This window comes from Mastomys coucha, unplaced genomic scaffold (assembly GCF_008632895.1).
Source record: "Mastomys coucha isolate ucsf_1 unplaced genomic scaffold, UCSF_Mcou_1 pScaffold20, whole genome shotgun sequence".
Classification (NCBI taxonomy): domain Eukaryota; kingdom Metazoa; phylum Chordata; class Mammalia; order Rodentia; family Muridae; genus Mastomys; species Mastomys coucha.
In genome coordinates, this window is record NW_022196903.1 from 13,114,022 (window position 1) to 13,137,644 (window position 23,623).

The window sequence follows — 23,623 nt, forward strand, 5'->3', positions numbered from 1 at the left end:
TTGGGGCAAACATAGGCCAAATATCTAATACACTAACAATCACAACCTATCCCATGGCCTTTGGTCTTGCTGTATTTCACTTTAACTTTTTTAAATGACTTGGAACCATTAAAGCACATTATTTTCTACTTAACAAAAAAATACCAGAAGATGTAATGCCCTGTTGGGAGTTTACCTTTTTTTAAAACATATTCTGTTATGCAAAATTGTCAGTACATTTTAATGGAGCTTGGTGTCAAGCAAGTAATGTGTGTGCATGGCTAGAAGCTACGGAACGCATTTCAGCTAGGCTCATTTCAGCTAGGCTCATTTCAGCTAGGCTCCTTTCAGCTAGGCTCATTCACTGCCTCATGGCCGAGCACTCCATCAGCTTCTTTGGAAGTAAATCGGGTTTCTGCTGGGCTGGATTCTTTCTTCCTTGGCTCCCTGCCTCTCTTTGTGTCAACACTCAGTATTTGCGAAGACATTTTTTTCTTCTGCACATGAAAAGGGTTCTCCCATTACTCATGAGTCCTGTGACAAAGAATCATGCAACTCAGAGAACACACAAATAAGTCCTTTTGAAGTTCAACATTATGAACAGCAATAGAATTTAAGTCAATGTGATGCTGAGGTGGCCCAAATCACATTGTCCTCCTGTATCTGCAGAGTGCATCTACCCTTCACAATTATGTCCCTTTTTACTGTGTTTCCTGCTCATGAGGATCATGTGGCTGAGAGGCCAAGTGGGAGCCAAGTGCTCCCAGGGCTCATGCTCATCTTATGAGCACCTCCAGAATGTCTTCCCAGGGCTCATGAACATCTCATGAGCACCTCCTGAATGCCCAAGTGTGCGTCCTCCAACCAGGGCCATCTTTGTGTTACCAAATCCTTTCATCTCTGGTGCCCTTACAATGAGCTTTTATCTCTCCCATTAATCATCTTCCTCTGCTTATATGTTTAATCATGCAGAATATTATCTAAGTGAGGGAAGGTCTCAGAACACAGACAATACGAAGTGTCAGTTTGTTCTTAGAGGGCTCTAAAACAGTGCATTTGAACAGGAAAGAGAGAGCCTACAAATCCCAGTCACATACAGTCTCAGTAAAGTTTACACAAGGATTTTTATGAATAAGTTGTAAGCAGTGTTTTCATCATCTGCATACGCCTCAAAGATTTGAAGTGCAGGTGTAAAAATAGTCTGCAGTATCAAAAGAAACACTCACCTTTTCCTGTGTCTGTCTGTTTACTGTTGTTTGGCCAACAAAGAAGTGGTGTTTGTCAAGGGACTTAATCTTCAGAGCTTGTTCCTGTGCCTACAAGTCAGGGAGGTCATCTGCTTGCCCCTTCCTGCAGCTTGTAATTACAGGCAGAGGACTATTTATTTTCCAGTAACGTGACCAACTCTTGAGCATAATAAGACTGTTTATAAGAGCAAGTGTGTAAGAAATATATACAATTTTGGAAAAGACAATAGGAAAGTGAAACTATTGCCTTCATATTTTCAATAATATGAGATAGGCTGCATCTCCAGAAATGTCCTAAAGTGCAATAATAAAGGTGAATCTCAGGTCACATTAAGTAGTCCTGGTACTTAACATCTTGAATTATTATGGGAAGTTTACAATAGGATAGAATATGTCTGATAATTCATTAAGTTAGAAACTAATTTGTGGCTCCACCATCATAGTAAACAAGAAGCAATAACTATATTAGTAAAAATGATTTAGAAATATTTCTACTTTGGAAAAGAGCAGTTTCATTGGGTTAGCTGGAGACACTGTGGGGGGAAAATAGCACCATTTCTTGATCTCAAATTTTTTTTTAAGAATAATTATTCTAAAAGCAGTCATTCCAGGTAGAGTTGGGTATGTAGCATACAACTTCGATTCCACTATTATCCCATTCCTAGACCTATCCACAGGGGTTTGAAAACCACACTATGTAAGTGGTCGTTTAACGATAGTAGGTGAGCCTTGTGATCTATGTGACAAAGACAAACGTTCTAACTTGTTGACATGTACAAAGAGAACCTAAACATAGGCCGGCCTTAAAGGAGGTGTCATACTGTGGTAAATTGTGAAAATTTTTCCACCTACTAAAAAGAAAGTTTCCTATTGAAAATTGAAACAAAACAAGAGCAAACCTTCACATTTTCCTAGGATCTAGGGTAAAGAAGGTGCCAGCCACTGATGTCATTGTGACCTTAGTGAAAAGACAACAGTCTTACTGAGTGTATCTCAGCTCGTGAAGAGAAAAGTTCTCAGCCACTTGGAACATGAACACCTGCATTTTCTTAAGTAAATACTGCTTTTGAATGAAAACTTTCCTTGCGTTGTGGTCCATGGAAGCAGTTAGAACTCCCAGAACCTTATTTAATGCTCTGTGTGTTAGAGGTTCAAGACATAGTTAAGACAGTCAAAGTTCTTGTTTTGTCTATAATATTTAATAAATATCTGTCCGAGTGGATGGATAGATAATTACTTCAATAATGAAGATAGTATAGCTTCATTTTACCTCTCTCGCCTTAGCATAGCTTTTATTTTCTACAGGCAAATCACAAAATAAATTGCACTATTGTTTGCTTAAGGCTTTGTTTCCTTCGAACTTTATTCCTGTCTGTCAACCTCATTCCAGTTCCCCAGTAGCTCAGGAAGACCTCCACTGGGATTAAGTAATCGTTTACACAACCTCTCTCATTCGTTAACCCATGTTGACATTCTTCTTCTGTCTCCTTAAGCACCTTACCCAGCAGCTGGCGTGGGTGCAAATAACGCCTATTTAATCAAGAAATTTAATATTTCCAAGGAATCATTTGGCCTGCCTCAGCCTTCTTCTTGACCACAATTGCCTTCTATTTCATCTTCAAAATAGAATCTAGATTCTTTCCTAGTAAATGTGTAGTTTTAAAATCTTTCATTTATTTCTAAATTCTTGTATTCATAAAGCAGAAATAGAAAATATTATTGCTTCTAAGAAAAAAAAAACAAAAAACAAAAAACCTTTTAGTGTGCTAAAAATGATGCCAGTAAGAGAAAATTAGAGCCTCCTGAATATGTCCGCATCTCCACCCAATCTGCTTGTCTCCCGGGTACCGGTAATCTTTCTTGAAAGCAGCATGTTTTTATAGCTGCAACTTTAGAAATCATCTGGGGGCTCTCCCAATTGCTTCAGAGCACAACCCACACTCATTTGTATGATATTCAAGGAGTGTCTTACTTGGACCTTGGTTTCCTTCATGTGGAATAGAGTGCCAGTCAAGAACTAACTCTTGGCAGAGGGTAGTAGACACCCCTGACTTGCACAGCTGGCCACCTCCTGGCATTTCAGTGTCCCACCATGCCTGTGCCAAGTTACCACTGATATAAGTTTTGTCATTGATTAAAACTAGGAAAGAACTTGTACATATGGCCCCGTGAACTGGTACACAACAGCTCAGGTGTGTCTTTGAGCTCTTCGGATAGTGTCTGTGAGCCTCCCTCACAGCCCAGCCTTCTAATGCCTGTCCCGTGGTCAGCCTCCGATTTCCTTCAGTACTCATTTTGTATTTTTCAATACTCACATTTCTTCTCTATTCTTTTCTAATTCTCACCTTAGATATTATCCTTCCCAGGAACTATTCTCTAGATCCCCTTCCATTCCCTCTTCCCGTTATACTCTGAATTTGTTACCTGTTTCAACCACTTTTTGTACCACATGCAGATTGTGTATTTTCCTTTCAACATTGTTAGTCTCTTGATATGGACTATGGATTCTAGCTCCATGTACCTGGTGTGTAAGATAATTGCTTGAACAAAATACATACAATCAAACAAATGATTGTAATGCAAATCCATGTTTAAAGTTGGCAACTAAAATATTTACTAGTAAAAAAAAATAACATTTTCCCCAAACTACCTGTCATTCCTCCCCTTCAAATCTCTAATAACTAATTTATAGAGTAGTAGAGTTTCAATGTTTAAATTAACACAGGAGAAACTAAAAAGTTCTGTTTCTTCTAGCCTATGATCCCTTCCTAAATTCTTATACATGACACATGCACATATGCACCCCACACAGTTTAGAAAAAAAGATAAATCAAAGAGAGAGAAATATGAAAGGAGATGAAGTGAAGATGAGGAAGATGGACAAACAGAAATTGTAGAACTTGGTCATGACCCAAAGTTGGGAAAGGAGAGTTCAAGCCAGTAAGAATATTTAAAGAGAGGACAGCTTTGCTCTTTTAGGCATTCTGGAACATTCCCAGAACTGAATGATACTGTCAGGGTGAGGAACCTTGGAGAACAACTAGTGGTTAAGGCTCAAGTTACACTGTCCCCGTGAGTGATTGTCACAGTGGGAACATCCCTTGACATTTGCCCTGGAAATACACAGATTTTCACCACTAGACACCAATCATGGTTTCGTGTTTAAAATGGTGCATAGATTAACAGAAAGAAGAGTGTCTGTATCAACACCACCCTCATGGACACAGGGCGCCTCTTCCTCGGCAGTACTTCATAGGTATGAAGGGCGTGCTAGGCAGAGAAGCCCTGTCCTAAACTGGATAGGCCCAGTTGAAAAGAGAGAACGGGGTTGGTGCTCAGGACACCTTGCCCACTTACAAACTTTCTGATAAGTAGTTCGTGTCTGAAACCAAATGAGAAAACAGGAAATGAGTCTCACTCTATAATGCTAAGATGGAAAAGAAGGATAAGAGCTAATGACTGTTGGCTACATGACTAGAAGATAGTCATGGGTTTCAGGGGCATACTAGGGCATGACTGAACACTTCCATTTCATCCATCGTTCTCCTCTTCTGGCCTTCAGCTAAGACATTTATTAGTTGCTCTGTAGTAAAAGGGAGCCAGCCTTCTGAGCCTACGAAGAAGCGGTGGCTCTTACTGCATTCAGGAAAAATTACTTCCTTCTGAATGGTTAATGTTGGGGGATTGGTTTTGTGGCTTCTGGCTTTCTAAAACCTCTATGAAATAAATGCATTACAATTTGGTTTCTATTAACTAAATAGAGAAAGAGAAAAAACCTCCTCATAGCGTCAAAAGCTGCCATACCTGGAGCAATTTGATGAATCACTGTCGCTCCTCGCTGAGACTGGAGCTCAGTATGAAGGCTGTTAACCAAAACCACATGGGCTCAGCCTGTTTTGTATCTGATTCACCTTAGGAAATGATAAAGATGCAAAAGTCTTAACATTTCCAGTTCCAAAGCCCATGTCATTGTAGAATTTTGAGTGTTCTAACCTCCAAGAGTGGATATGTATTTATGTATGAATGCAAGCATTTGTACACATGCATATAGAAAGCCATACCCACACATAAAATATATTCTGTTCCAAGAATCTTTCCTCCTGTAGTCCGACTTCTGCCAAGACCTAGCTCTGCATCCATCTCTGCTTCGAGGTTGTGCAGCTATTGAAGGCCACACTGCTCTCATCCCTCTCTTGTCTGCTAGCACATGCTGCTGGTACAGAACATAGTTACCTATCTGCTGAGCTCTTTGTTTTATACAATCAGTTATGTGTTTTTACGTGTTGGTCTCTGGTCTTCCTATATGTACAGTGCCTTCAGGAGATGGGCTGAGAAGAAAATGTTGGCACACATGTCAAGTTAAGAGCATTTCTCACATTTTTAAAGAGTTACATATATACAAGAAAAGTGAAATATGTCACATGGATCCTATGATCTTCAATGTCTAATATATAATTTATTTTATGTATATTTAACATATAATATAATTATACTTAATATAATGCTTTAATTCTTTGAAAACTTCATAAACACATGCAGTGAATACTAGCCTACTCAACCTCTACTACCACTCTCTGGCTCCCTGTCCCCCTTCCTCATGTCCTTTTTTTTATAGACCACTCAGTCCATTCAATGCTGTTTTATATGCACATGAGTGTGGGTCAACCATGAGGACATGAACACAATTTCCTTCTAGTCCATCTTCAAAATAAAAGGATTCCAGTAAGGGTGGGGCATTGTGAGTCCCTTCCCTCTCCATGCTGGAATTTGTAACTGGCCTTGGGCAGGTATCCACAGTAAAACTACAATACTTTTGTAATAAAATAATGGAAAATATGACCGAGGGATGCAGCTTGGTAGAACACATGCTTAGCATTTACAGACCTTTGGGTTCAATATTCTGCAGTGGAGATGGCTGGGGGGAGGGTGGTGGGGAGGATGAAATGATTTATAGAAGTCCTATGCTGAAGGAGAGAAGAATCTTCCAAATTTGGAGGGAAAATGATGGGTTTGAGTCAGACCTATTCAAATGTAGCCTGCAGGCAGATGTGGAGATGTACTTGCCCTGAGGAGTACAAGGCAGATGGCTGTGTAGAGTTAGGTCATCAGCAGTAGGCAAGTGAGAGTCTTAACTGCCACATTGTCCCCAGGTGACTCACCAGTGCTGAGCCAGCAGCAGGCCCAACCAGAGGCCTGTTTATGCTGCCTTGGTGACTGGCCTGGCTGAAAGCATGTGGTTTTGCCAGTTTGCCTTTAACTCTGCACCCAGCTTTGCTCTCCTGCTCAGCCCTGCAGCTACACTGCTAGACTAGGCAGGCGTCACAAAGTCATGACCCCAGGGCAGGTGAAAACACAGCGTAGAATTTCTTCATCTAGGGAAGTCAATGGCTGCAGAAATAGTGAGGGCGCATCTTCCTTTCATGCTGTGCCTTGAGAATTTCAAACTTAAGTTCTTTTCCTAGCACAGGACACGGTCCAGACAACACCAGCTTTTGACATTGAAGACTAGCCTGCTCTGTCCAAGAACTGATTCTTCAGTACCATACAGAAAGCCCTGCTTTTGGTGTTGATCACTGAGAAGTTCTAGTGACTGGGGAGTTTAACCCTGGGACGGTAACGGCTCAGGATCAATGGAGTAATGGGCAATGAGCCTGCCTATCCCGAAGGGGAGAAGCAGACATGAAGGGGAGCTGCATAAACTTCCTCTGTAAGAAGCATAACCAGAGGTTGAAGTCCAGGGCCCTGCACCCCTGCTTTCAGCAGTTCCACTGCACCCCTGCTGGAATGGCATTTAGGAAAGAAAACCTAACACAACTGAGTGTTCAGCCAACTGGCTAAAAGAGTCTAAGAGAAAGAACTTTCCGTTTTGAAAGTTGAGTCTCCCAAAAAGCCACTACTGTACCTTCTGCAAAATATGACTCTGAATAAAGTTGATATTAAAAACCTTATGTTAATTTTCCATGGTCAAGGATGTAAGAACTGGTGTGAGTAAGCTGGAATGATTTGACAAAATTAAATTTTAAAAAGTTATCTACACACTGATTTAAATTAGCTATAGATGAGCTAAATCTGTCCTATAGATCAATTAAAAGAATCACTATTTCAAATATATCATATCCTTAATTACACAAATTAAATGTAATTGCATACTCGCTTCATATATCACAGTGTTAATTGAGAGAAACATTTCAACTCAAACCTATTGAGGTTTCTAGTCCTTCAATTTTCTTTTTATTAAAAGAAACAAAATATATATCTGAGTTGTGTTTTAAAAAAAGTAACAGGCTAGTATGATAAAGTGATTTTAAAAAAAAAACTCACACACATAAACACAATACACTGAATTAATTAAGGTATTACTTCAAAGTGTAAAATGTAGAGTAATTCCAGTTATCTCTAGGATGAGATATAAGATAGAGCCAAGGAAAAGGAGTTTCAAACATGTTTAAGGTGTGTGCATGTGCATGGTGCACAATCCTTTGAGTGCATATGTTGAGGTCAGGGACATCCTTATGGGACATAGTGAGTCTCACTGAAAGTTAGCACTATTTGCATATTGCTTTGCAGTGTGGAGAGCTTGGCTGGTTATTAAAGTCCTATTGCTAAGGCTTAGATAGCATGCAGCTCTGTAGGCCACCCTGCAGCAGTCTCTGGATTGCCCAACATTCTCAGCAGGGAGAGCGATAAGGAGTAATGTCCCCTCTCCCGCAGTGAATGTTGGGGCATTTCTTCTTCCCAAAAGCCAGTGTTCTTGGTGCTTCTCTGCCACTCTCTGCTTTGGGAGAAGACAAAAAAGTAGATATGGATTCGTACATTATGAAGCTAGAATGTCCTTGACCCTGTTTGTTTCTTAGCTCTAAATTGCACAATCTTTCAAGATCAAGGAGCCCTGTAGCCCAGAGTTGTGCAATGTCTCCACATAGGAATTTTACTGGACAGAGATAGAGACGTAAATCCTTGAAAAGATGAGATTTAGAGACCAATTTCCTGAAGGAAGGGTCTTGAAGCTCACAATATACATATTCCATCGCTGCTGATGCCAATTTATTTTTAACCTTTGTATCTGGGACAGCAGGTGTATAGGGGCAGAGGCCCTGGTTGCATAACTCTTTTCCACTGAAGAAAACGTCAGCAAGCTCCTGTAGGTTTGCAGGCACGCTAAGAAACGCCCAGAGAATACCTCACCTGCCCTCCTGTTCAACCCACTCAGCAAGGTGGACCTTAAAGCAAGCTGGTTAGGAGAAGGGCCTTATCTCTGGTGGATTTCCAGAGACACAAATCTTATAGCAATGGTTATCACCTACTGACAATCACTTAGGCATGATAGAGGGAACTTGGGACAAAAAAATATTGAGGAAGTTTCTATGTCTTGAAGACAGAGGCAGATGATAGTTTATGATCCAAGATGGTTCCACACCTTACACATTGTATTTACATCCCAGGAAAATCCACTGAAAAACTCTGTGCCCTAGGTCAAGTTGGAGGTTTTAAAGTTCCCGGTGGACTACTGAGATCTAGAAAGAGCACGGTAGGGTCTAGTAAGAGAAGGAAGCTGGCCCTGACGGAGCACTTCAGATGGCCCTGACGGAGCACTTCAGATGGCCCTGACGGAGCACTTCAGATGGCCCTGATGGAGCACTTCAGATGGCCCTGACGGAGCACTTCAGATGGCCCTGATGGAGCACTTCAGATGGCCCTGATGGAGCACTTCAGATGGCCCTGATGGAGCACTTCAGATGGCTTAAGATTTGAAATTATTCATTGCTCCTTTGAGCAGCTTCCCTTAGCTCTGGCTTCTATAAAATGAATCGGCAATCACCAGTCGAAACTTAATTATCAATTAATCGATCTCTATTGAATAGCTGGTATATCCCAGTTAACTGCTACTCCTCAGAATAATCTATAGTACTTTAGTGAAGAAAGGCTTCTAATTAAATAGTCAGCTAGTGCTTATTATACATCAAAATAAGTGTCCAGAACTGAAACATTTTCTTAATTACAAGATACAATAGATTTAGTCTCTCCTAAGACTCTCTCAGTTTGCTAATTGATTGCCAATTAAAATGAAGAAATTGCCAATGCACAAAAATAAAATATTTTTAGGTGGCTTTTAACCACAGAGGCAAAATATATAAGAGCTTCACAATTCCATGTGATGGATGATCAGCCTTAAGGAATGAAGTCAGTCACTACACAGTAATACAACTGAATTTTTGTTATTCTTAACAGAAAGTTTGAGGGCAGGTGATGTGGGAATGCATGCATAACCACCACAAAAGATTAAGTTTCTGACTTTTATAATAGATGATAGTAACAAATGATTTCTAATATCTCAATCATTTTCCCAGACTACTAGCTAGATATAAAGAAGTCCAGCCAGGCAGTGGTGGTACACACCTTTAATCACTGCATTCATGAGGCAGAGGCAGGTGGATCTGTGAATTCCAGGCCAGCCAGAACTATAGGGAAGAACTTTGTCTTGAAAAACAAAAACCAAACAAACGAAATGACTCCCAGCTGTCATGACGAACGCGGAGAAGCCAGCCATTCTTTGTTCCTCATGAACTCCTAACTGCCCTATTCCTGAAAATAATACTTTCCAAACTACCAGTTCACAGCTCCATACTCATTCCATCTCCGCCTGACTTATCCAGTCACTCCATTATTATTTACTAGCTCCCTGTTTGGCGTGACGTTTAGTCTTCCCCTGGATAGTTTTGAAAGAGCAACTACAGTGGACTGGAGCCCGACATTATGTTTTTGGGTTTTGTTTTGCTTTGTTGGTTGGTTGGTTGGTTGGTTGGGTTTTTTTGTTTTGTTTTGTTTTGGTTTTTGGTTTTTTTAGACAGGGTTTCTCTGTGAAGCCCTAGCTGTCCTGGAATTCACTCTGTAGACCAAGCTGGCCTCAGAAATTCGCCTGCCTCTGCCTCCCAAGTGCTGGGATTAAAGGCATGTGCCACCACTGCCCAGCTGAGCCGGACATTATGTATACAAGGGAATGTTGAATTGCAGCAGAAATGATTACCACTGTACTTGATGAGTGACCAAAAGCTATGGTGAGAATCTACAATAGGAGCATTGGACCCTGATATAAACATCAGAACAAGTCTCATGGGAGACTGGTGCTAAATTCACGAATAGAGGATATTTAGGGGCTAACTAGGTGAGTGGAGGTAGAGGGCAGACCCTAAAAGGGCAAACCACTTATGTCAGACTCGTTAATGGAAGATGCCTGCAACACTCAGATAGCTGAAAGCAGGCCTGAACAAAGGAGACACAGAGAACACAGAACCAGAAAGTGGGTAGAAGCCACATAATATGAAACCTAGTAGGCCATGTTAAAAAGGTTTATCCTAAGAGCAGGGGGATGAATTACATCATCTAAATAGAAAGGAAGAGGTATTGGATCATATAAAAAATAAAGACCTACTGCAGTATGAGCAGCTAAGCTGACAGTGGCTGTGGTTGGGAAGCCATTGCCATAGCACAGCAGAAGAGTGGATGGCTAGGACAAGTTTCACAGTGATGGAGACAGAAAGACTTGCTGCTAAGGAACTATACACACTAATGTCAAGAAATGAGACCTTTAAAGTTTTGTTTTCCTCTCAACAGCATCCATGTGCCATCTTCATGAGTGTACATTTGAACCACAGTGGAACATTGAGATATTAAGACTGCCTCCCATTTTCGAGAGTCTGTACACACAGCAGTGCCTAGGAAAACTGGAGCCAGTTGAGTCACCACAGACTTGCATGCACAGTTAGGGCTGTTTGTCTGTTCGTGCGACTATCCTTGAAGAGTTCTGAGCAAACTCTTTAATGATGCACAGCAAAGTTTCCTACCAGCCTCTTTGCCTCCAGACTCTAACTTCATGGCCATGTTTTACTCCAGACCCTGCTGAGAAATTCGTCAGGCTGTGAAGTGCGCAGTGACGAGTATCGCACGGAGTTTACCACGGCTTTGCAGCGCGTTGACTTATTCATGGGCCGGCTCAACCAAGTGCTCCTGACATCTATCTCCACCTTCATCAAAGGTGACCTCACCATTGCTAATCTAGGGACATCAGAAGGTCGCTTCATGCAGGTAAGAGCATTCTTAGGGTAGCTGATTTTATATAATTATCAATGAACGATATTTACGAACAGACTATAAAGTGCAAATCATGGTCGAAGCTAGAAACAAAACCCAAAAACGGTAACAAGGAGGCATGACCTACTTTTTATGAAGTGGTTAGCTTGTTTTTGTAGTTTTTGAACCTTTCAACCCAAATGTGGCTGCTTTAATCTTCTTGTCTGGAATCGTTTTTTTCCCCATTCATAACTTTTATCATGTGATTAGAAAGTAAAAAAAAAAAAAAAAAAAAAAAAAAAAAAAAAAGAAACAACAAACAATTAAGCACTTCCAGGCAATGTTTTCCTGTTTCAGAGGAAACTGCATCAAAGGAGAGCTATTGTGTGGCCCATGCATGTCCATGAGAAGAGACATTCACATCATTCACATCCCTGAGAGACACCAGCGGGAGTCAGAAAGGGATGCTATCAAAATCCCACTGTACCTCTGACTTGCCTCCTTCTGCAAAGTAGCAGAGTCTCATAAAGAAGTTCAGATACTTAATTTTTTTTAAAAGCAGGATCCATTAAGAAATGCTTCTAATGGCTAGTGACAGGATTTCCATACTCTAAAAGTTCACATTTCAGACTTGATGGAATTAGTGTTTCCTAGCTACAGGAATCATAGCACATTGCAGAAATTAACAACCCCCTCATGTTGGATATATTTTACTGCTTTAATAATTATTGGTGCTTTTCACCGTGAGTTCGTGAATAAATTCTCAATTAATGTGGAGGGATAGAGGGATGGTGACATCTGGGGAACTTCTGTGAATATTAGGAATTTCTTATAAGGGAAAATGTTTGCTTCATTGCCTAATATAGTTATTAATTGTATGATGTAGTTAATATCCTGATTGGATAATGGCATCTAGTAAGCCAATTGAGGGTGATGAGATTTTCCTCTAATTTGTCCATCCCAACCCTACATACTGAATCTATATTATTTTACAAAGCAAAGTTTTAAAAACTCTCATCATTTTTAGAATAATTCAGATGTTGGTTATAGCCATAGTTTAAGAACTACAAATCATGTTTTTGTCATGCTCATCGGCATGGGAGGACCCCTTTCCGGAGTCATGAAGCATGTCATTCAACCTCCTATCTCTAAAATGTTAGCAAAGATCCCATGATACGAATGTCCCCACACTGTCTCTCCAACGTCTTCACCCTCACAGCTGACCACTACTCTTGGCCCCCCTCCCAGTCTAGTGTGCTGTCTGCCTGCCTCGCCAGTCTTGGTCATTTAAATCTATTCTTACCTATGATACCTTCATAGGTATCTTACCTATGATATCTTCATAGGACACATACTCCTTTCACATACATGTAAGCTTTAACATGGCAATATGGCTGTTACTTGTCATCTCTGAAATGGAACCCCATCACTTGCACTTGTAAGCATTCTTCAGTTACACTGATCATTGCTGTAAAAGTCCAAAGAGTCTGAAGGAGAAGGGGGCATCTGGTAAACTACTTACTCTCGAGTGCCAATAAATGGCTTGCTTCCCTCATCTTTATTTGTGCTTTTCTGTCTTCTAATTTCCCCATTATCTCACCAATCCAGGGCTACACTAATACAACTTAACAATCAGTTACAATTTGAAAGGTAGGCTTTTTTTTTTTTACTTTTGAGATTATAATATAATTACATTTCTCCCTTCCTTTCCCCACCTTCCAAGTCCTCCCATATAGCCCGCCCCACATTCCTTCAAATACATGGCCTCTTTTTTCACTGCTAGTGCACGCATATGTGTAAATGCATGTATGCATATATGTATATATAGATACAACCTGTTTCTCCCATAGAGCAGTATTTTCTTAAACATGAAAAGAGTCATAGTCTATTTCCACGTGTTAAAATTATAATAAAATCCCATTTTTAAGTAAGTTACTTTAATAAAAGAGTTCATATCATCCTAGGGATAGATCACGTGTCTATAACCATATACTCCTTTTAACTAAAATTCTGTAGTTGATACTTAATTCTTGTATCTTAGTGTGTTTGGGTGGTGAGGGAGCTATCTTCTCCCATTAATGGCCCAAACAGTGAAAACGAGAACTTATTTCCTAGCAGGTACGGCATCACTGCCTGATAGTTTTGTTATCCAGGTCATCTTAACGTCATCAAACATATATTAAGATTATACTGATTTAAAAAAAAAAAACTGAGCAAGTGAGTGAAGCAAATGAAACTCAGAACCTGCTTTGGGGGAATAAAATTTTGATAGAGGAGATTAAAATGTTTTCCTGGCAGCAGTGGTGCATGCTGATAAAGGGATACAGGCACCACAAAGGACTTATGTCTGTGATAGTTGCGTTCCATCGAGTTTTATATAAATAAACCTAAAGCATTTGACCAGCAACAGAATCAGGCGGCCAACCACACTGAAATCCAGTTTGTTTACATCAGCCACAGTGGAGGGAGTGGGGTAAAGAGTGTAGAGAAGACAGGAGACCATGAGCTGCCTTTGCCAGAGTGACTTACCACCAGGTTCTGTCAGTGTTTTGATTGGACTAAAACTCTGAATCTTAGCCAGGCTAAGTTTCTAGAACTCCCATGTTAGTAAATACTACGGCGTTTCTGTTACAAAATAGAATCAACATATTTTTTTTTCCTCCCAAGGCAGCTGCTACACATGAGAAATACAGAGAAATGATTTTACTTCCTTCCTACCCTCAATCCTAATGGCAAAGTTGCTTAGCAGATTTTTTTTTTTTTTATCCCAAGAGTTTGCAGCTGTTTCTGCCCTTCCTATTGTGCTGGTGTTCAGCTTAGGCTGGGAACACAAGCCACGGCCCCAGCTGTTGTGTGCACAGTGAATCAGGTATTTCACAGTGGTTATTTGATTAGAAAGAATTATATTGTTTAGCTAACAATAGTCTGTGCACGGCACAGAAGACATTTTGGACATGTTGCTAACTTTTAAACAAGTATGTAATGTATCTCATGCAGGTGCCCGTAAGTCTAAATATACCGATGTGCATGTATATCTGAATCTAGATCCGTGAAAATATAGCAGTAATAGAATTCAAAAACGGTTTTGGTTTGTATGATCACTCTCTCGGGAAGCTTTGAAGTAGATCACGAAGCAGTATTTGAGATAGCAGAAGCAAACAGGGGGAATATACGTCCTTACAGGAAAGCATAGCCCAGCGAGCAGGGCCATGTGGGAGAATGGTGGATTCTCATGAAGATCACTGGACTAATCACAGGGATTGCCAGCGTCTCCCCTGCTGAGCTCCTCATCTAATCTACATCTAAACAATGCTTGCTTGATTTTTTTTTCCTACAGCACTTGTATAAGGTCTTTAATCTCTAAATGCAAAGTATTGCTATTAAAATATTTATGCATGACTGTCAGGCTGAGCAGAGTCAGTGGATCAGGGATGGGGGAGGGGACCAGAGGCCTTTCCAAGGCCTGCTTCAAACTCAACTCACAGGCATTTTCTGGGTACCAATAGTATGCCTGTTAACAGTGTCCACTCTCCTGGGCGTAATCACAGCTACCATTAAGCTCTTTGGTACCACTCAGTCTTTCTGCATCATCCCAACCCCTTTCCTATTCTGTTACCTTCATTGATGTTAAAGCTCATTATTTTCCCTTCTGGTCTTAACTGGACTAGTTGAGTGTAGCAAGAAGCTAAAGAGGAAAGATGTCACTTGGTCTTGATTATTCTTTATGGCCTTGATTATTCTTTATGATTATTCTTAAAGGATCATGTTGGTACGGTGAGAGTAATCACTCCCTTTCCATAAACCCAATTCAGTTCCTCACCTCCTAGCATCTGGTTGCATGGGACTTCTAGGCCCTTATCTGGTGTGCCATATCAGCTCTTTCCATCTGCGGGCAATGACGTACATCATGCTGAGAATTACTGTAGACACATACATATTAGTCCAGAAAGAGAACATTAGGTAGAGATGCATCTGAATGAAGATTAAACTCAAACATTGTTTCTCTTTAGGGATGGTTAATTGACTCATTTCTCATAAAATATTCAGACAGAAGCATCATTAAAAAAATGTCATTTAAAATGAAATATACAACACTGGCCTAGATATGGACCTACCTAATGAACATTAGCACTAGTCTGTTTCTTTTGAAGAAAACACATGCATTGAGTTCAGAAGCTTCCTTGTGCTAAACAAGAACTTACTGTAAACAAGAGTCTGAAGGTCATGCCCATAGCTAAAATTTAAGCTGGGTTCTTAAAATTAATGTATACAAGCTCTTGAAAGACATATATTTTGTTCACTATCAAATCACAGAAATTTAAAGCATCATAAATACTTGAAACCCTGAGAAGATATGGAACTTTTATTTGTTTCATTGTAGATAAAAAAGAGAAAATAAAATTTATTTCAATGGATGTTTTGTAGAAAATCAAAAAAAAAAACAGAGAGACAGATAAAATAGGAAACATATATAGCATTAATTTATGAACCTTTACTAACATTAATTTTAATTATCAGTAGTAGATTAACTCTATACATAGACGAATTGTCCTATAGTCAATGTGTTTTACTATGAATTTGGAAGTTGCATTAGTTATTTATTTCATCACTGTAACAAAATGCTGACAGAACCAAGTTAAGGGAGGAAGGATTGATTTGGTCCTGAGAATCCATCACTGCAATGAATGGGATCCCATTACAGATAGTTGGGAAATTGAACTCAGGACCTCTGAGTTCAGTCAGTGCTCTTAACCACTGAGCCATCTTCCCAGCCCCAGGACTTGCTTTTTGAATATGCCCGTCCCTACAATGCCTGCTTGGTATAAAAGCACTCATGTTCATCTAGCAAAAAGAACCAAGCAAAGTACAGAGAAAATCTCCCTAGCCCTACCTTTTAATGAACTTCATGTCTTTACTCTGTGACACGGAGGGGCATATCTTTCCTCTTCTCTTCTGTTTACCTCACTAACTTTTGTATTTGGTATATCGCCTTCCACGTCTTTGAATTCTGAGTTTCCAATGCTAATCAGCAATTTCTACTATTTTTTTCTATTTCATTAAACTAGTTTTCTTGATTGAAGCAACAGCTCTTCATATTATGGCTTCTTTCTAATGAGCATCATTTTGTAGATGCTAAGAAATCTCAAGCTGGCTAGAAGCATAAGGTCTCAGAGTGATCCCTTGAAAATACACATTAAACTCAAAGGTACATTCTGAAACATTCAAAACACTCAGGCCTTCATCAAGGCATAAGTGGGCTTCACATTTAAATCTGCAAATATATTAAAACAGTAGACATGACATGGAGATCTACTATGGACCAGAGTCTGATCTATACTGGAACTACAGGAAAGCAGGTTAACCTCTAAATCTGCAGCACTATATCTAGGCATAACTCGTTCCGTCTATCAATAATGTCACTCTACTCATATTTTTCTCCTTAAGTCCAAACTTCCAGTAATTTGATTCTTTCATGGATAATTGGTTTGTCTTTACTCCTCAACAGAAATCCCGGGCTTCTTAACATTTAAAATAAGTCAATATCATAGGTGGTGTCAAAACTCAAGAGGAGTTTTGATTACCTTTAAACAGGACTATAGATTTTCAATTCCTATGGAAAGAAAATTCTCTTTGGTCTTCCAACAATTTCCTACAGGCCTCTCTACCTCCGAGAGATCTGCCACACAGATAACTGCGTGCTTCATCTCTCACTGTTTCTCCAGTGAGAATCTACCCTGCCAGCTAACAGCTTCTCTAGGGCCCTGCACTCTAGAGGCCCACTCTGACTCTGAGGAAACATTCTTCCAAGCCTTGACTGTGGGTGCTGAGCAGGGATGGCCAAGCAAGGGTCTCCAGCTAATCTCTTGAGGTACTTTCCTCTTACAACAAAGCAAAACAAACAAAAAACAAAACAAAAACATTTGGTAAGAAATACAAACGCAAACCACAGAAAAAGTATTGCTTCACACCTACTAAAATGTCCGTAATAAAGAAATGGAAAAAAAGGCCAGGCTCTGTGGCACTCATCTTTCCTCTCATCACTCCAGCATTTGAGAGGCAGACACAGGCAGATCTCTGTGAGTTCGAGGCCAGCCTGGTCTAGTGAGTTCCAGGACAGCCAGAGAGATAGAGAGAGACCTTGTCAAGAAATGGGAATATAGAATAGTAAAAACACAAGGAAATAACTTAGCAACACCTTAAAAACATAAAGATGAGGTTACCATGCATAATGTTTTAAAAAGAAAAAGCCTTACCCTAGATGCAACACACAGGAGAAATGAAAGGATGAGATCACACAGATAGTGTCACATCAATATCCACAGTAGCATTCTTCAGAGGAAAATGTAGAAACAACCAAACTGTTCCCCCAAGTGATGTATATGTGCATAAAATGGGGTCTGTGTAGACAGAAAAATATTGCTTGGCAATAAAAAGGAGCAGGAATGAATCTTAAAAACATATGCTAAGTAGAAAATAGCCATACACAAAATTCCAGACAGTGTCAGATTCAATTTATATACAATGTCCAGAATACAAAAATAGAGAGATAGAAAGTAGACTCGTACTTGTCAGAGGCTCGAGAGATTGGGCAATCATTGTTAAGGGATGTTGGTAGGTGTTTTTTGTTTTGTTTTGTTTTGTTTTGTTTGAGCTACTAAAAGTATTCCAAAGTTGACTGTAGTAATGATTGCACAAATCTGCATATACTCTAAAAGCTAGGCCTCTATAAGATAGGGTAGAGGCTGTGAGAGTGGCTGGAAGAGCAGTGGATTCTCACTGAGGAAACAGTCAGAGTGGGAGATGAAACACACTCCATGGACTTCTGTGTGCCAAGTCGCATGGGGAGGGTGTGGGACAGAGAAGGTGTCATGGCCGTGTGGTCACATCAGAACAGCATGGGTGACAGCAGCGTCTCTGAAGGATGGGGAAAGCCCCTGGAAGTCACAGGTTCTCTGAAGGTTGGGGGAAGCCCCTGGAAGTCAATTGACAATCAGGGTTGTTGTAGATTAAGGACATTTTCTACTCAAGTGAGCACTGAAATTCCTATTGGCCCTACAAACATCACCATCACTCGTGCTCTTCTTCTCCCCCTCCCCCTCACCTCCCTCCTCCGCTCCACCATCCCCCTCTTCATCATCATCCCCTTCATACATGAAACTATTGAATTGTCTAAAAGAAGCATTTGAGGAAATAGCCACCTAGATTTATTTATTTTTGTTAAAATTATCTTCATCTGTTTTTAAACAAAACTAACTTGTAAAATTGTCTAGTTGAAAATAAAACCTGGGCTGGAGAGATGACTCAGTGGTTAAGAGCACCAACTGCTCTTCCGACAGTCCTGAGTTCAATTCCCAGCAACCACACGGTGGCTCACAACCATCCATAACGAGATCTGACTCTCTGTTCTGGAATGTCTGAAGACAGCTACAGTGTACTTACATATAATAAGTAAATAAATCTTTAGCCTGGAGGTGATGGCACATGCCTTTAATCCCAGCACTTGGGAGGCAGAGGCAGGCGGATTTCTGACTTCGAGGCCAGCCTGGTCTACAGAGTGAGTTCCAGGACAGAGAAACCCTATCTCAAAAAATCAAAAAAAAAAAAAAAAAAAAAAAAAAAAAAAAAAAAAAAAGTAGAGAAAAAAATATGGTAGAGAATTTAGTCTTTATGAATCATAATAAATCACAGAAAAGTATTTTATTCACATTTACAAGTTTTCTAGGTGAAGCCACACTGTTTTATTTTTCTGTTCATGTATTGTTTTATCCCATCTTTTCTCAGATACCTTACTGAGAGAGTGTATGTGGCCTCATAACAGCAATGAGCAAGTAAATTTGGATTCTTCCCCCTCCCCACCCCCAAACAGTGCATTAGACCTATATTTTCAGGATCATTAAAGAAAAAGAGTTTGTGACCTAAATACTAAGGATTAGTCATGGACACAGTAGAAATTCAAAAGATAATTGCCAGTCTTCTATTTCATACTAATTGTTCTCAGATTGCCAAGTGATTTATCATAAGAATTAAACTTACATGCCAAAATCTGTTCAGTCCCTAGAAATATCTCCATGACAACAAAAAGCAACTCCTAATTCTTGTGAGCATTGCTTCGGGAGTATTTTGAGGATTTTAGTGGTTACTCAATTATTTAGGTTTCTGGCAATGAGAGAAAGGGAGGGATTAATGATAGAAAAAGTATTCTTGGCATTTCCTTACAGTGGATGCTCCTGCAGAGAAAAGGCTAATGATCAGCTGAAAGCGTATTTGCATCTGCGATAAGGTCTCTGCTCATTACTGCAAAGGCAAAGATTCGCCCCCCTCTTCCCCTGGTCTTCCTTCCTTCTCTCGCTGTCTGTCCACTTTCTACAGCAGACAACAGCCCTTCTAGTCCAGCAGCTGTGCTAGCTGGGCTAGTACACTTTCGTGTGGGCCATCAGTACTCTTTTAAACAGAGGCCTTCGCCTTAGACACACTTAACTCCTGCAGCCAAGGTTACTGAACCAGGGAGTCACAGCCAAGGAAATGCATTGTGAAAGCTGTTCTAGCATCAACTCCCCAGTGCTCTTTGGGACTTCTCACTCCAGGGCTCCTAGAGCCAAGCAGCTGGGTGTTTAAGAAGGAATCAAGTGCTCAGATTTGGGCATTAGATAAAGTCTCCGGGAAACCTGACTCTTCCACTCTCCAGCTCAATTCTCCCTTGGATTTTATGGAGAGCAGAAGCGGTATCTATATTCCAGAATAACTGTCATCTCTTCTTGAAGCACTGAGCATAGTATAGTGTCTGACTCAGTTACCTATGATGAAAATGTCATGTGTATGATGTCTCCACCTGAAAAGTCATGAGAAGGCAAAAAAAAACAAATCAATCCACCCAAACCCAGGATGCAAAGAGCTTCTTTTTAAAAACCAAGAGAAAGGTTAATCGTTCCCGGGAAGCACATATAATCAGATATGCGATAAAGTCAGAGATAACAGTCTAGTAATTAAGAAGGGATTGCTTATTATAGATTCGAGAAATTCTAAACCGAGCAAGAAGGTTATATATAGAACTGCCATAAGGCTCAGCAGCCAGTCCTGACGTATCACGTGACAGCAGTTTAAGGAAAAGGAAACATAGCCTTTCAAAGGGTTCTGGAAGATGATCATTGTCATGTAGTAGGTCTGAGGAGACTAGAAGAAGCCAGAAAGACAGATGCAGCATGCAAATATGTAAGAGTTGATCCATAATCATCAAAGAGGTGAAAGTCACAGAAAACTGAGTATTAAGACAAGCTCATGTGTCTTAGTTTAGGTTTCATTACTTGCAACAAAACACCATGACCAAGAAGCAAGCAGGGGAGGAAAGGATTTATTTGGCTTTTACACGTCCATATCTACTTTTATACTGTTCTTCATCTAAGGAAGTCAGGACAGGAACTCAAATAGGAACCTGGAGGCATTAGCTGATGGAGAGGCCATGGAAGAATGCTGCTTATTAACTTGTTTCCCATGGCTTACTAGGCCTGCTTCCTTATAGAAGCCCAGTAGTGGAACCACCCACAATGGGCATGGCCCTCTCCCCTTAATAACTAATTAAAGAAGTGTCTTACAGTCAGATATTATGGAAGCATTTTCTCAATTAAGTTTCTCTCCTTTCAGATAACTCTAATTTGTGTTGTCAAGTTGACTTAAGATGAGCCAACACACTGATGTTTGTCTTAATTTCGACTTGTTCATGAGAAAGGGTTTTTTGTTGTTGTTGTTGTTTTGGTTTTTTTTTGGTTTTTTTTCGGCTTTTTGTTTTGCTTTGTTTTGTTTTGTTTTGTTTTCTATATCTTTATTTTCAAAGTGAAGTCATGGGTTGGAAAACTACAGAGAATAGGAGGAGCTAAGCACCAAAAGAGGTTTAAAATTGCAAAACTGAATAACTGAAATCCAGGAGATGTGCTGTAGAGATTAGGGATCTTCAACATCTGATAGGTGAGCAGCCCAAGGGAGGAGGTAGGGAAAATTAAACTCTTATTTGTTTTGCCCACAAAGGTCACTATTGGGCCCTAAATATAAAAAATAACAGTAATTTGCATCCTGACCACATGACCCTTGAACCATTCTCTAACTCCTGTGTAAATATCACCACCCCGATTAATGTAGGTGTTTTGAAAGTGTTGACTGCTTGGAGTAGAACCAGACTGTCATGATGTTAAACTTTTATGGCTCAATATGCACTTGGTTATTTTTTTCTATTAACAGTTCATCCCGTGAGAACAAATTAAGCACTTGGAAATCTTCCTAAATTGTTTCAGGCTACTTGACTTCTTTATTGTGTTGAAGAAGAAAAAAAATGACCATTTTCCTCAGAATATGTTTAGTTTGTATGTATTTGAGTCCAAAGCACTTAATCACTACTTTAATCTCCACTTCTGTTTTGTGAATGAGAAAACTATGGCTGAGGGAGTGGTTTGGTTTTGTTCCTTTGTTTGTATTCTAATTTCAGGGTGTCCATCATTGTCCTGGGATTTCATATATCAAACCAGTGCATTTTGAAAATATAACTTATAGAAGTTTCTTGGAAGTGTCAGGTAGTTTCACAGTAGATCTGAAGCCCAGTGCTGAATCAACCTCTTATTTCACATTCCCTGTGTACAAACTGATGACCTACTTAAGAGACCCACTGAGCATGCCCAAACTCTCCTAAAATCTGCAATCAGCTAATATAACAATTCTGATCTAGTCTCCTCAATTGATCTGTCTAAATTTCCATTGTCACGTGATTCTAGAAACAGGAAGGAGGGAAATTGTATTGCTGGAGAATATCCAAATGACAAATACCTGAAAGCAAAAATAACACCATTTCTCTGAACACATCCTTCAGGCATTGGAAAAACTCAGGCCTTACTTTTAAAGCCAGGACAAAATGTAGAAGTTTATTTATAATAAACTAAAAACTACTTTTTTTCCTTTTCCTTTATTAGATACTTTCTATATTTACATTTTAAATGTTATCCCCTTTCTCAATTTCCCCCCAGGGAAACCCCCTATTCCATCTGCCCTCCCCCTGCTTCTATGAGGGTGCTCACCCACCCACTCTTGCTTCCCTGCCCTCACATTTCCCTACACTGGGGCATCAAGCCATCACAGGACCAAGGGCCTTTCCTCCCACTAATATCCGACAAGGCCATCCTCTGCTACATATGTGGCTGGAATCATGAGGCCCTCCATGTGTACTCTTTGGTTGGTGGTTTAGTCCCTAGGAGATAAGGGGGGTCTGGTTGTTGATATTGTTGTTCTTCCTATGGGGCTGCAAACCCCTTCAGCTCCTTCAGTTCTTTCTCTAGCTCCTTCACTGGGGACCCTGTACTCAGTCCAATGGTTGGCTACAAGCATCCACCTCTGTATTTGTCAGGCTCTGGCAGAGCCTCTCAAGAGACAGCTGTATCTGGTTCCTTTCAGCAAGTAGTTCTTAGCATCTATAATACTGTCTGGGTTTGGTGACTGTATATGGGATGAATCCCCAGGTTTACTTTGTTAAAGTAATAGCATATATTGAGACAGTGATGTGTGTGTGTCCAACATTCAATTCAAATAGTCAGAGTCTATTCTGGCCTCAGAAGATCCACAAATACAGTTTAAGAGTAGCAAAGCTGGAAACAGCCCCAGGTTTCCAGATTCCCTATGCTCTACATTTAGAGAAACTGCCCCATGGGGAGGGTTAAAAGGACAGACTAGAGAATAATCCAGGAATGATGTAGCCCATGTGGTATTTTCCTCCTGGGGAGAGTTTTGACTCCTCCAGTTCCCCATGCACTTGTAAGGATTGGTCTGAATGTGCTACCTGATTGATTGGAAGATCTCTTCCCCTAGAAACTGCTGAGGCCATAGGCGAAACACTAGGGTTTGAACAAATTGGCTTCAAGGCAGGAGATGAAAAAATGTTGCGCTGGTTTCTAACAGGGTGCCCTGTGGGTCTGTAGTTGGAACAGTAACAGTAATGCACTCTTCCTGTATTTAAAGTAAGTCTGTTGGAATGAAGATGGTTCCTTTTGTTGCTCAGGTGGTGCTCTCTCGAACGGCACACTTCACCCCTCATGTGAACTTCCTCCTGGATTCCCAGCCTGTATCCCCAGAAGTTATTGTTGAGCATCCATCAAATCAAAATGGCTATACATTGGTTGTCACAGGAAAGAAGGTAAGGCCTGTTTCCGTGGGAGTTTCCATGGATGAGGTTCTTCTTGGATGGATAATGTGTGGTGGTGTTTAAATTCCCCATCTCAGAGACTTAGATTCATGCCTTTTCCATTTAGCTCTTTCTAGAATCTTCCAGAGAGCCTTCTTAAGTAACGTTATCTACT

General features: G+C 40.2%; 1 protein-coding gene across 5 annotated transcripts in view; it reads left to right on the forward strand.

Annotated features, from left to right (window-relative positions):
* Met (MET proto-oncogene, receptor tyrosine kinase) overlaps positions 1-23,623 on the forward strand; it is a 103,649-nt gene that overhangs the window by 36,322 nt on the left and 43,704 nt on the right. For all 5 annotated transcript variants that reach the window (XM_031381219.1, XM_031381220.1, XM_031381218.1 and 2 more), the window contains 2 exons: positions 11,118-11,309; positions 23,326-23,460. In XM_031381219.1, coding sequence (XP_031237079.1) covers positions 11,118-11,309; positions 23,326-23,460 — 327 coding nt within the window. The remainder of the gene's footprint in view (positions 1-11,117; positions 11,310-23,325; positions 23,461-23,623) is intronic.